This window comes from Callorhinus ursinus, unplaced genomic scaffold, assembly GCF_003265705.2.
Source record: "Callorhinus ursinus isolate GAN/ISIS: 27379988/994484 unplaced genomic scaffold, GSC_fseal_2.0 scaffold3, whole genome shotgun sequence".
Lineage (NCBI taxonomy): Eukaryota > Metazoa > Chordata > Mammalia > Carnivora > Otariidae > Callorhinus > Callorhinus ursinus.
In genome coordinates this window covers 66,548,766-66,563,289 of record NW_027397065.1, presented here as the reverse complement: position 1 = coordinate 66,563,289, position 14,524 = coordinate 66,548,766, and the positions used below count along the sequence as shown (strand labels likewise).

The following is a 14,524-nucleotide window of genomic DNA, read 5'->3' as shown; positions in this document are numbered from 1 at the left end:
AATGCGTTCCATGTAGCTAAATACAAGTATGTAATAAGTTGCCAAATGCATCAGAGAAGGTCCGTAAACTCAGTACTTACAAGTTCAACATTTCTGAGTTCCTACCCCTAGTAGGGAACTCTGTCAGATCTTGGAGACATGCTTGTGAATGAGCAGACATGATTCTTGTCCTCGTTGAGCTTACAGTGCAGAGAAGGACACAGACAGATATTCATCATATGATAAAGCCTGACGGAGGGAAAGGAGCTGGTGTTAAGAGCCAGAGGAGAGGCATCTAATGCAGATTGAGCCAAGAAGGTTTTCTAAAGGAAGCCATGCGTGAGTCCTAAAGATGAACACAAGTAACTCAGTAAAACTTCTGGGGAAAGCAAGTTTCAGGCAGAAGGAACCTAAACGCAAGGGCTAGAGGCAAGGAAAAGCAAGGCTTTTTTGAGGAATAAAAACTGGTTCAGAATGGCAAATGCTGTGTTTGGAGTGATAAGCTCCAAAGAGATAGTTATGGTATGTTTGGAAAGTGGGAGCCTATGGCCCTGAAATGATGATGAAACAAGGCAGAGAACTGTCAAGTAGTGAGGACATGCATGGCAGGGAGTACGTGGTGAGGTCTGGCTACCGAGGAAAGGCTTCTGACTGGATCAGGGAGTATCTCAGGGCTACAGAGCTACTCCAGCCCTGAGCCAACTGGTGCTTTGAGTTCCTGTCGTCTTGGTCTTAGATTTTACTACGTGAACAAAAGAACCTGGGTTACCAATTCCTCTTTCCATACATTTACCTATTATGTATTTCCCCAAATTCTCACTAAGAGTCCTCTCATCCTGCTCATTGGTAAGAGCTTGAAGCGCCTTACCAATCTTCCCACCAGTTCTGAAAGCAGATAATCAAAAGCAATATGCCACTCACTAGAAGAAAAAAGTACAGAACAACAATTAAAACGTTAACTACCTCACAGTGAAGTCAGGTATGGATCTCGGTGGGGTGGCTATAATCATAAGGCGATCAGGTAAATCAGGAATTTCAAGACAAGTCTCAGGCAGGTTGTACTCAGAAAGTTTGCTGCTAGCCAAAACAAACAAACAAAAAACTTGTGTGCTTTAGAACCAGCATGGAGTATGGCAGTGATTTAGAATCAACTAAATGGATTTCCAAAAATCTGAACAAGCCCCCTGCACATACTACATGGATTAGTGATCTGATGTGCTAATTATTCTAATGAGCTATTGTTAATGTTATAACATTTGTAACATTTGTTAGTATTTAGTAATGTCTGTGCGTGCCATTTAAAAGGCAACTCAAAAATTTCCAAATGACTTCAAATAAGAAATCTACTCAAGACTGATATCTCGCAATATGGTAGACTAGACACTCTGAAAAACTCTCCCAGTAGTAAGCCCCTGATAAGCATTGAAAAAGGGAAGAAATCTTCAGAGGCCAAAAAGAGAAAAAAGAAAAACAAATACAAGTAAGCAGAAATGCAGAGAGAAGAGCAAAAGATGGACCGTGATGATCTTTTCTCTGTGTCACTTTGGCTAGTCTGCTGTCTCCAGTATTCTAACAAACACTAATCTGGGTGTTGCTGTGGAAAGTGTCTCACAGAAGTAAATTAAAGTCCTTCCATCCGTTGACTTTAGTAAAGCCAAAGTAAAGAGAATTATTCTTGATAATCTGTCAGCCTGATTTAATCAGCTGAAAGACCTTAAGAGTAGGGCTGAGACTTTCTAGAAGAAATTCTGCCTTGGTCAGCTACTTCAGCCTAGGCCTGACACCTGCAGCCTGCCTTTCCTGACGGCCTGTCCCTGGATTTGGGATTTGTCTAGCCAGCCTCCACTACTGTGGTGATCAATTTCTTGTAGTAAATCTCCTCATATATATCTCCTACTGGTTCTGCTTTACTGGCTGAGCTCCGACTGATACGCGTGGCTAGCTGCGGAACCGGGGTATCTGCTGCTCGCTACTTTTGCTCTGGAGGAAAAAAAAGACAAGTTTAAAAGTCAGATCAGAGACTAAGTGAAAAAGTGAACCAGAAAACAAAGAAACAAGTAAGCAAACCTAAAGTTGGTTCTCTGGGCTTCCACTCTGGGTTCAGGGGAGAAAACTATTCTTGGAGAATCTATAGCCACAAGCCATAGATTTAGGGCCCAACTCCATAACAAATATGTTTAAGTTCAACATTAAGCATAGAGCGATACCACTTCATATCCACTAGACCAACCAAATTTAAAAGTGAGAATAGCAAGTATTGGACAGAATATGGAACAACGGGAACTCTCACTCACCACAATTGAACATCAACTTTGGAAAATAAGTTTGCATCATCCAGTAAAGCCAGATGTATATAACCTATGAGAAACTCATTCCACCACTTGGTATATGTCTTTGATAACCCTATGGACTTGAATCCTAAGAAACATGTTCAAGAACATTCTTTACAACATAATATATAATAGCTCCAAACTGGAAGCAGTTCAGATCTACTCACAGGATACTGGATCAAATGGAAGATTCACATAATGGAGAATATAGCACAGCAGGGAAAATAAATGAATTACAGCTACATGTCCTGGTGTAAACATAATGCAGTGGCAAAAAACATGATACATGCCTTAAGATTCCATCTTCCTTCATGGTCTTACCATACACTATAAAGATAAACCCTGGACCGGATCCCTACTTACCCATGTCCTATATCTAGGCTGTCAACTCTAAAGACCAAGAATCATATCCTATTCACATATGAACCCACAGAACTTAGGAGAGCACCAGCCATAAAGAATATACCCAATAGATATTTGTTGAATGAATAAATTTTGAACACAAAAATGCATGCCAGGAACCAGACCCCATGTTCCCAGCCTAAAGTCCTAATGCATGAAATTCCAAACTCTGATCTTACCTGCCCGGACCCCTTTCTGCCATAGATGACCCCGCAGCTGTTAGCATCTGATCTGACTAGTGTGAACTCCCTTCCCCAGCTTCCTAAAACCATAGTTCCCCTGGATACTTCCGTCTAATATCCACTATATCCTCGACAAAAAAAAAAAAAACTTCAGCTAAAGGAAATTGTCATTGTCAATAAAATGAACTTCTGAAGAGTTTAATAAAGTGAACTTCTGGACCATACTAATAAGGGACCCACCGTGAAACTCCTGGACACCTTTCTACGTGGGAGATCAACAAGTAAAGGGACACATTTTAGAGGGAAGTAATTGACACATTTTCCATCCTGAATGACTAGTGCACTTTTAAAGTACATCTTTTTTCAATACCAAAGGGGTTCCTGCTTTAAACATGACAAAGACAGAACATTTTACACAAGTAAAGGGGATCTTTCTTGATATAATCACAGTAATTCAACTTTGAAACACCAACTGACCTAAGTATAAAGTGTACGGTAATGTTGGCTAACGACAGGGCCGCTGTCAGTTAAGTCCATCATCTCTGCAGGGTAACGTGGTATAAGAACAGCGCAATTACCTTGTTTAGCAAGACCAAGTCCATTTCAATACACCAAGATTTATAAAATCCAAATGTCACTTATATTTTAAGAATATTCGCAAGCACATTAGATTATTCTTAAATCTCTAGCTCTCATTTAGGCATTAAATCATGCTTGGTACAGAGATGGTCACAAACAAGTGACATTTTCTCAACTTCTAGGAAATCCACATTTCTTTTTTCCTTCTATCAGTGTTATGTAGACGAGAGGCTAGTATACTCTAGTCTCATCTATTTGGCTATGAATCACTCTTCGTTTCATTCTAGTGATTTACTAAACTTCTGCTTTGCACCTTACACTATGGTATATACTGTTTGGGAAGGGAATTCCTACTTTAATGGGGCTTTCAAGACAGTTGATAAAACAAGATTTATGTATTCAAAGAAGACATAAAGAATAACCATGAGGGAGTATAAAGCCCTAGGTACAACAGAACCTTGACTTCTAAGCTTGGCTATATTCTGAACACCTACTACATTGATGGTTTTGAAAGTTCACTCCCTTCTCTGAGTCACACTTGCTTCTTTGGTAAAAAAAAAAAAATGGGCTGCATTGGGCGCTCTTAAAGGTCCTTCCAACAGACCTAGCTATTTAATTCTGATATTGTGAGGTTTTAAGCAAGTTTATAAGAGAGTATCTTTTAGAAGATATGTGTGGAGAAATTCACAATGCAAAGACTGTTCCAAATGGGATCAATCCAAGAAGTTTCCAAAGTAAAGGTAAGTCTTAGGGTTGGTGGAGAATGAGTAAGGAAATGGTATGACAAGCACTAAGGCTGAGGTATGGTGTGTGACCTAACGGGGACATGACATTTGTAAACCTCACTCCTTTCCTATCCATCCCTTCTGCCTTTATGACGAAATATGTGCCATTCTCAGTTTATTATTAATCAAGTCTATCTCAACAGAGAAGGTGTTCAAGGTGGGTGCGTGAGGAATAGCCTAACTCATTTCACAGCACAACCATGGCTACAGAAGCAACTCTGGCCAAGTTCACTCACTGCCCTAATAACTTTCTCTGCCATGTTGATGACCCAGTGATCTCAAAAAGAATGAATCACACATACAAAGTGTTATCCCATCATCCAATGTGTAGTAGGAATTGGGAAATTCTTCAAGTGATTAGATCAGAGTCCTAAAATTTCACATAGAGACTAAGTTATCTGGATTGGTAACTTAATCAGTCAGACCATCCAGAAGAAGAATCTCTTCCCTTCTCTTAGCTCTTGGCAGGAGATTTAGATAGTCCCTTATCTAATTTAGGGCAAAGTTAGAATAGCTTCCTAAAGTTAAGGAATGTAAGCAGCTGTCCATTTTTGTGTACAGGAAACATTATAGACTCAAAATGTCTTCTTGTTTACATACTCTGCTAAGATTACAAAAGAAATTCCCAGGAAAGTTACCATCTCTCCCAGGGTCTGGGTGAAGTCTATAGAGAAATTAGTTGTCCCCTTGACCTCTCCTTCTCCTGCTTGCAAAGTTCTGAGTCCTCCAAAACCTTTATTAGAATCCGCCTGCCCTAATTCTCTCACTCTCTTATTTTCCCACTGAGGCCCATGGCTCCCAAATCCTTAAGACATACAAATAATATTATGGATTCCTTTTGTTAACTGTCTCCCTGGCCCATTATTTTTTTCTCTGAAAAAGGAAGAAACTATACAATATTTAAGAAAATGTCCCAATTTCCAGTGGCCTTTTATGCATAGATCATATCTCCTACAAGTCAAGAGAGAATGTGGGAATTGCAAGGAAACAACTTGGGTGAGTTCACCTCTGAAAACTATCTGAAACTGTTTTGTACAAGGCAGAGAGGACCAGTTCAGATCACTCTCGAGCGGAGGGGCATGAAACCTACGTCAGTGAACTGCAAACCGAAGGCAGCCAAAAGAAGCTTAGCTAAATTCATCATCTGATAATGTGTTGATATTTCTCTCAGTTTCTCTTCACACATCATTATCAGCATCATCACACACTGAAATCTGCCTTCCATACACCGATACGACCAGCAGTTTGGTAACATTCCACACTAAAGTATTTTAACTTTGCTAATACTAAAACTCATTGTCTTTAATTTAAACGATCATCTTCTAGGGGATTCAAAAGTTTAAAAACAAACAATTCATCATTATGAATATCATGTGAATATCATCAATTAATGTGGCAAAGATGTGCCAAGGAAGTGAAATTATTCCTACAAAGGCACATACTTTGTGGCAACAGGAAGGGGGAGGCGATAAGAGATTTGAATAAGAACAGGTCACCTTGTGGGGTGCCCCGGTGGCTCAGATGATTAAGCGTCTGCCTTCGGCTCAGGTCATGATCCCAGGGTCCTGGGATGGAGCCTCGAGTCAGGTTCCCTGCTCAGTGGGGAGCCTGCTTCTCCCTCTCCCACCCCGCCCCCCGCTTGTGTTCCCTCTCTCGCTGTGTCTCTCTCCATCAAATAAATAAAATCTTAAACAAAAAAAAAGAAGAAAAAAAGAACAGGTCATGTTGTAATAGAACAATAATGGAACAAAACAGACTCCTCAATACGGTGAAGAGATTTAAGTCACAATACCCTTTAATCCACAGGCTTGTTCCTCCTGCTCTGGAGCTCTCTGCCTCGGCTTCCTGTAAATGATGTGTGGGTGGTACTCTCCCTCAGCCACGGGATGCTTTTTGATGGGCTCAATGAAGAAGTCTCCATTTGGTAGACGGAAAAACCCAGTCTGTAAATATATATAATACAAAGGTCTATTTGAATCACTTCTGTATCTATGCGGAGAAAATTAGTAAAGTGAAAATTACATAGATCGTGATGACCCCTTAAAACCCGTAAGACCAGTGCTTTCAGAATCTGCCATCTTATCTCACAGAAAAGCTACACATAAATAAGTTAATGATATGTCTACATAGTCATAGTTATTCAAAGTTTTTACGTCATAGATCCCTTTGAGATTCCAGTGAAAAAAGTGTACCTATACACATGTATCCAAAATGTGGCAGGTTCATTCCCCTGTCCCCAAAACCCATTGCTGGGTTATCTATGAATCTTAAATTAAGAACCAATGCTTTCCAGTTGCCCTATTATGGAGTTGGTACCTATATACCATATTCCACTGACAATTTTTTGGAACATTTACTTGTAGGGGGTCATCCAGCTACACGTTCACACAGCTGCTTGAAGTGTTTTTGCCACAATGCTCTCATGGAAACAAAGAAATCTGAGACTGAGTTTCCAGGAGTCCACAGTGCAAAGTCCTCTGTCAGTTTCCGGGGGAGGGGGGCACTCTCATTCACAGATATGGGAATCAGCAATATGCTGGAAAAAGCCCATTGATGAATCACTCTTTCTGGATGTCAAGTCTAGAAGGAAAATTTCTTAGTGCCAATTTGAGATGTTTAGAAAACTCCTTTGCCAACGATCTCCTAGGCTGGACTTAAGGCTCAGGATCTGAATTTTATATTAATGAAAAAAAGAACTTGCCTAGAAGATCTGCCTAAGGCATCACACTGAGGTGATCGGGAGCTCAGGCTCTGGAATTAAACTGGCTTCGATCCTTCACTTAGGAGCATTGTGACCTTGGGCAAATGACTTGCTCAGTTTCAGCTTTCTCAAGTGAAAAATGGGGATAATCAAGGCTTGTTATGAAAACCAAATGAGTTAATATATGCAAAGCTCTTAGAAAAGGGTCTGGCTCATAGTCTTAACTATCATTAGTCTCTTTCCAGATTTTATGTCATTTCAAGTATTAGGGTCAATAAAGCCATTCAGTGAGAAGACATTCACAAAAGCAAACCTGGAAACACTGGGAGCTTAGGGGAAATTGTGAAGGCTTCCAAGTCCAAGCCCCCTCACCATACCTCAGCAAGCCAGGACCGCCCTGCTCTGTGGATGAGCCTGAAGACTAGTTGAGCAGCCCCCACACTCAAAAGGCCAAGAGGGGCTCCATGAAAGGAGGCTGCTCTCTATGGACAGTCCCTGACTTGGATGTCTATCCAAAATGTTTGCCTCGTTGGACCAGTAACATAACCAGATCTTAACATAAATCTCAAAATTGGCTTCCTGTTTTGATTACTGACTTTGAAATACCTTTAATAACAAGGGGAACAGGAAAAAAAAAAAGGCACACATTACTGGCTGTCATAAGAACAGCTATGTGACTTTGAGGAGGTTACCCAACCTGTAAAAAAAAAAAAAAAAAATGCCTACTACTTTATAGGGCTGTTCGAGGAATCAAATGAGCTAAGGCTTATAAAAGTGCCATGCAAAGTACTTTACAGATGCAAGGTGGTTGTGTTTTCCCTGAGGATTCCCTGAGGAATCCCATGGGACATAAAGAACTGACAAGATCCAGATTGTAATAAAATAGCTGCAAACAGACTTGCACAGTGTTGAGATTTGGTTCCATTTCTACTCTGAGACAAAGAGCAGGGACAGGAGGAGAATGTAAGCCTGTTGCTGATAAAGCTCATTTGTTCCACGGAAACAAGGAGGACTCAAAGACTCCTCAGGGAAGGCTGGGGCGGGGTCCCTTTGTATAACTGCTATCAACCCAATATGGATGTCCCTGAAGAAAAAAAACAAGAAGGATTCATTAGTATTTCTTTAACCTCAAATTTTGGACCCAGGTGGTACAGAAAAAACAGATGGGGCTCCGGCTGAGAACATAATAACCATTTATGAGCAACATGAATGAGAATGCCCGAAAGCCAAACACGCACTTTCCTAAAGGCTTACTTTCATCTGCATTCTTCCACAAGGCCAGCCTTGCACCCAGATATTACCTACTCAGTCTAAGTATTTCTCTGAAGCTGGATGGTGACACCTAGGAGAGCTGGCTGACCCACCAGCTGGAGGGGAAACAGGACACCTGCTCACATGTGCGGACCCCCTGTGTGGGTCACACAGAAGGAGAGGGGATGAAGAGGCAGCCACTGGTTTGGGGGAGAGTGAGGGGAGAAGATATCCCAGCCGAACTCCTCTCTCCACCAACATATAAACACGGAGCTTTAGACGAGTATCCAGGTGGCCACGGGTTATTGGTCTCTTCTCACCTAACCAGAGCCAGGTCACACTGGAAGAACTCGCTGCTTATGGTTTGCTTTCCAAACAAAGGACTGGCTCCATGCTTTCCTGAAGCGAACCACCCAAGAGAATCACCTTCTCCTATTACCAGTTCTGGAAGAGGCACTCTTCATTCCAATCTTTCCTATAACCTGCTGACCTTTCTGAGATCTCTGAAGAAGAATAGGGAATGGACTTGAAAAAAAAGTATCCAATTCACTGGGGGCTTGTACTCTGTTCCCAGAAGAACCAGGGCAGAATGAACCCCAGACAGAAGCTCAAGGAGGACAAATCTGCCCTTTCTCTCCATTGTCACCTGCTCTTCCCCCTCAGTCTCCAGTAGTCTCAGCACACTGCTGACTCCCTTTTGGAAAGAAACTCACGTCCTTGTTTTAACTAAGTTATAAATATCTGTGAATGCTTCCTGAGGCTATCATCTAAGAACTGTTTTAAATAAACTTTATTTTGAAGATTTATAAACATACAAAAGGATATACAAATCATAACTGTAAAGTCCCATAAATCTTCTATTGATGGAACACCTAAATGGAGAAACAGAACATTCCCAGCAGAAACTCCCTATTCCCCTCCCAGTCAATACCATCCCCCCGCACAGAGGTAAGCATTATTTTGATTTCTAACACTAATATATTAACTTGAAGTCCATCTTTAACTTTTTACAGGAAGCATTACTTGATACAAAAGAAAAAAAAATGTCTACTAGTTCATTTCAAGTGTTAGGGACTAACCAGTGGAAAAGACTTTAAGGCAGGTGGATTTCTTAAAGTCCATTAAACCAGACTCTTCAGATTGCTTTATACTCTTCAGGCAAGCCCAACTGGTGGGCATGAGACAAAGGGCTGAGCCACCTTGGTGTGAGACAGTGGCACTGAACTTCTACTGCTCTCTGCTAAGGAAAGGGGGAGAAGGACTTTCACAGACTCTTTAGAACCAACTTATTTTCCCCAGTCTCGGATTGAGAAAAGTTGCCTACAACCCCTTCTCCCTCTCCCATCAAAGTGTTAGTCATCTTGATGTAACTGACATTATACTTCCGTTAGTGTGATGATTTAGGGCCCAGTGGGAAACTGGCAGTGTTTAACAAGGAATTTGTGAATAAAGTGTTCTAGAATCACACAACCTAAAGACCCTGAAGAGTCGCCTAACCTACGCTGGCAGCCTCCTAGGTAAAACCTAGCAGACTGAAGGGTAGCAACAATGGTCTTGTAAAAGACATAGGAAAGAATTACCAAATCAGTTCTGACACTCAGGGCCCTGGGCTACACAGCTCAAAGGGGTGCTGTTCACATAAGAAAAAGCTGTGAATTGTACCCCCTGGAGCTGTACAATGGAACAGTGCTGCCAAAACTCAGCAACCTGTCCTGGAAAGAAATTCCTTTTCATTTGAAAATTTCAGAAGTTACCAGATCAACTTTTTCTTCCCATGGGGACGAAGACAAGATGAGCAACATATTGGTTTGGGATAAAGAGATACCCAAGATACTCAATCACAGTGTATGAATCACTGGAAAAGATACCACCTGCTGCCCTTATAATACACAGGAAAGAGGATAAAAATGTACCCCACAATCATCCTTATTGTTTATCAATCTGTGTCTATCACTTGGCCAGCCCTGTGCTAAGGGCTCTAAGATAGGTATATAAACCTCAAGGTTTACAATGCAGCCAGAAGACAAGACCTGATATACAGCACCCCTGAGAAAGGTGTGTATTTGGGGGGGTGGAGGCTCCCTCCCTAGGTGCTACAGATTCCAGTGCTGTGGTTCAGGGAAGATGAAGACCAGTGAGGGGTGAGTGCTTTTAGAGGGCAAACACAGAAGACTGCACTTCTATAGTCTCCAAAACACTTGGCACAGTCCTAAAGCCATGACAGCCTCCCAGAATTACTAACTTTTTTTGTTGCTGCTCTGTAGCAGGCAGAGCATTTTATCATTTAATATGTAACCAGGACCCTAAACCAGGACTAGAAGTTAGGAGATGACAGAAGCCTCAGAACATAGATGTAAGACCACTGGGAAGATTCCCCCAGGAATACCTCACCCTCTGCTATGACCCCGAGAGTTCCCTGACTGGCCTGCATGGAGCCAATGAGGGGAGTGACTGGTAATGTCATAGATTCATGAAGATTTTCCATATTATTCTTAGCGATACTAATTCATGTGGTGTGAGGAGATAAAGCTCAAGCCAGGAAGACATTCTCTGGAGCATCCACTTGGTAGTTACCATATGTAGGGCAGATATTATAACAATACAGATCTGGTCCCTACCTCTTAGAACAGTGCTGCCCAAAGAACTTCCTGTGATGATGGAGATGTTTTATATCTGCACCATCCAATTTGATAGCCACAAGCCACATGTTGTTACTGAGCATTTGAGATGTGGCTAATATAACAGCAGAACTGAAGTTTAATTTCATTTAACCTTTTAAATTTTTTTCATTTTGAGTATAGTTGAGAGGTGTACAACATAGTGAGTCTACAAGTCTATACATTATGCTATACTTACTACAAGTATAGTCACCATCTGTCACCGTACAAGGCTATTACAGTATCTCTGACCGTATTCCCTATGCTGTGCCTTTTATTTCCTTGACTTATTCATTCCATAACTGGAAGCACATATCTCCCACTGCCCTTCACCCATTTTTCCCGTCCCTCTCGCCCCCCTCCCCTCTGGCAATCACCAGTTCTGACCTCAGTAGTCAAAGGTCTCATTCTGCTTTTTGTTTGTTTTATTGTTTTATTCGTTTTGTTTTCAGTTTCCACATATGAGTGAAATCGTATGGTATTTCTCTTTGTCAGTCTTATTTCACTTAGCATCATATCCTCTAGGTCCATCCATGTTGTCACAAATGGCAAGATCTCATCCTTTTTTATAGCTGAGTAATATCCTCTCTCTGTGTGTCTGTGTGTGTGCATGCATGTGTGTGTGCATGTGTACACATGTCTTCTTTACCCAATCATCTACCAATAGACATTTAGGTTGCTTGCATATCTGGCTACCCTAAATAATGCTGTAATAAACAGAGGAGGGTATGTATATTTTTGAATTAGTGTTTTCGTTTTCTCTGGGTAAATACCCAATAGTAGAATTACTGAATCATAGAGCAAAGCTGGAGGTAACACAATTCCAGATTTCAAGATATATTACAAAAATGTATTAACCAAAACAGCATGGTACCAGCAGAAAAACATACACCCAAATCAATGGAATAAAATAGAATACTCAAAAATAAACTCTTGCTTATATGGTCAATTAATCTATGACATAGGAGGCAAGACTATACAATGGGGAGAGAGAGTTTCTTCAATAAATGGTTCTGGGAAAACTGGACCACTTTCTAATACCACACACAAAAATAAACTCAAACTGGATTAAAGACCTAAATATGATACCTGAAACCATAAAAATCCTAGAAGAGAACACAAGCAGTAATTTCTTTGACATCAGCTGTAGCAATATTTTTCTAGCTATGTCTCCTCAGACAAGGAAAACAAAAGGAAAAGCAAACTATTGGGACTACATCAAAATAAAAAGCTTCTGCACAGTGAAGGGAACCATCAACAAAACAAAAAGACAACCTACTGAATAAGAGAACATATTTCCAAATGATACATCCAATAAGGGTTTAATATCCAAAATATATAAAGAACATTTACAGCTCAACACCACAAAAAAACGATTAAAAATAGGGAGAGGACCTGAATACACATTTTTCCAAAGACATACAGATGGCCAACAGACACATGGAAAGATGCCCAACATGACTCATCATCAGGGAAATGCAAATCAAAACCACAACGAGATTATTACCTTAAACCTGTCAGAATGGCTACTGTCAAAAAGATAAGAAAGAACAAGTGTTGGCGAGGACACAGAGAAAAAGGAAACCTTGTGCACCGTTGGTGGGAATGCAAACTGGTGCAGTCACTCTGGAAAACAATATGGAGGTTCCTCAAAAAATTAAAAATAGAAATGCCACAAGATCCAATTTCTTTTAACTTTAATTATTATCTTGAATTAAAACAGCCACAGGTGGTTAATAGGTACATTGGACTGCCTATTTCTAGAGACTGGCTGACGACTGAAGGAGAGCCATAGCAATGGCATCATACAGTGATGAGTGCTATAACCAAGGCAAATCTGAAGATCTGCCTTAAAAGAAAAACAAACTGCAAAAATGTGACATTTCACTATAACAGTTTGTTTTTTAAGATCAAGTCAATCAGGGGACTCCTCCGTGGCTAAGTTCGTTAAGCATCTGCCTTTGATTCAGGTCATGATCCCAGAGTCCTGGGATCGAGTCCCACATCTCCCTCTGCCTGCCACTACCTCTGCTTGTGCTCTCTCTCTCTGTTAAATAAATAAATAAAGTCTTAAAAAAAAAAAAAAAAAAGATGAAGTCAATCAGGAGCCAGCTTGGAAACACCAATATACTGACACAGACTTCAGAGCAATTAGAGAAATACGTAGCTATAAACAATCCAACACTTGCCAAAATTAAAATGAACCATTTGGCAGGACAAGGGCTATGTGAGGGGGTGGGTGCCATTGTCCTGAGACCAGAATGGAAGGGGTGTGGATGTCCCAGCAGGAGCCTGGGACAGGACTCATGATCATATAGAATTGGAAGCCAGGTTCCACTTCTAGAAAGAGTTGTCCCACTAAGAGCCCTGAAATATCAATCTGCATGTCCTCATACTTCTTCCATGCTCTTCAGAGAAGCCTACCACAACCCTAACATACACAAGACTACATCCCACTCACTGGCTGGCAGTTCAGAGTCTAAACAGTAGAAAAAACAAATCTCTGCATTACAAAACTGATGGAATGGATTCCAAAAAATATATAAGATCAAAAAGTTATGATAGGGTCTATTAGAAATAGCTTGAGCTGTGTGATCTTGGTCAAATTAGTCAACACAATGAGTCCCAGTTTTCTCATTTGTAAAATGGGGCATCACCTATCTTAATTTGCAGGATTGTAACTTTCAGAGACATTGTATGTAAAATATCTAGCAGAAGACTTTTACCGCATTTATTGTCACTCAATAAATGCATAGAAGCTCATGTTGTCAGAGCATCATCCACAGTACAATACACACAACAATTCAAAGTGGTGATAAAACAAGTCTCTGAAGTCCATCTGCTCAGCTCATCTCTTAGCTACAAGTAACTTAACTTCTCTGGGCCCTGATTTCCTCATCTGAAAAATACAAATAGTGAGAGTAACTTGCTAACTAACTTATTAAAAGTTGTCATGTGTATTAAATGAGTCAGTGTAAAGCACTTGGATGAATGTTAGCACATAATAAGTGCCCCATAAGTGTTAGCTATTAGCTATTGTGATAGTCTAAGGAAACATTTCCCCCAGACGCCTGGTGTGATGGTGAATTATATGTGCCGCCTCAACTGGCCACGGAATGCTCTGATTAAATATGACTTCTGCGTGTCTGTGAAGGTTTTTCCATATGACATCAGCATTTGAATTCAGTGGGACTCAGTAAAGGAGAACGCCCTCTGTAGTGTGGACATCACCCAACCCCTTGAGAGTCAGATCTTCTGGGATTTATACACAGACTGGGATTTATACACCATCAGCTCCCCTGCTTCTCAGGGCTTCAGACTCAGATTTAATTATTCCATGGTTTGCTTGGTTCCCCAGCTTGCAGATGGCAGATCGTGGGCGTTATCTTCCATAAACATGCTAGACAATTATTGACAATAAACCTCCTGTATGTACATATGTACTACACTAACTGGGGAGAATCAGTGGTGACCTGGTGTACACTGAGTTGTCTGGAAAAATCTGAGAGGAGACAGAATTAATAGATTTCTCTTTCTTCCTTTAATAGTCTGAGAGCTCGAAGTAACAGTGGAGACCTTCTAATCAAACCTCCAAAACATCACAGGCATCTCCTCAGCCTGGAGGGCCGATTTTCCTGGGCTTCTCTCGGGCAGAATT

General features: G+C 40.9%; 1 protein-coding gene across 3 annotated transcripts in view; it reads right to left on the bottom strand.

Annotated features, from left to right (window-relative positions):
* The window catches only part of ADAMTS12 (ADAM metallopeptidase with thrombospondin type 1 motif 12), a 297,469-nt gene that overhangs the window by 178,127 nt on the left and 104,818 nt on the right, over nt 1-14,524 (bottom strand). For all 3 annotated transcript variants that reach the window (XM_073891049.1, XM_073891050.1, XM_025867427.2), the window contains exon 3: nt 6,050-6,200. In XM_073891049.1, the coding sequence (XP_073747150.1) occupies nt 6,050-6,200 (151 nt within the window). The remainder of the gene's footprint in view (nt 1-6,049; nt 6,201-14,524) is intronic.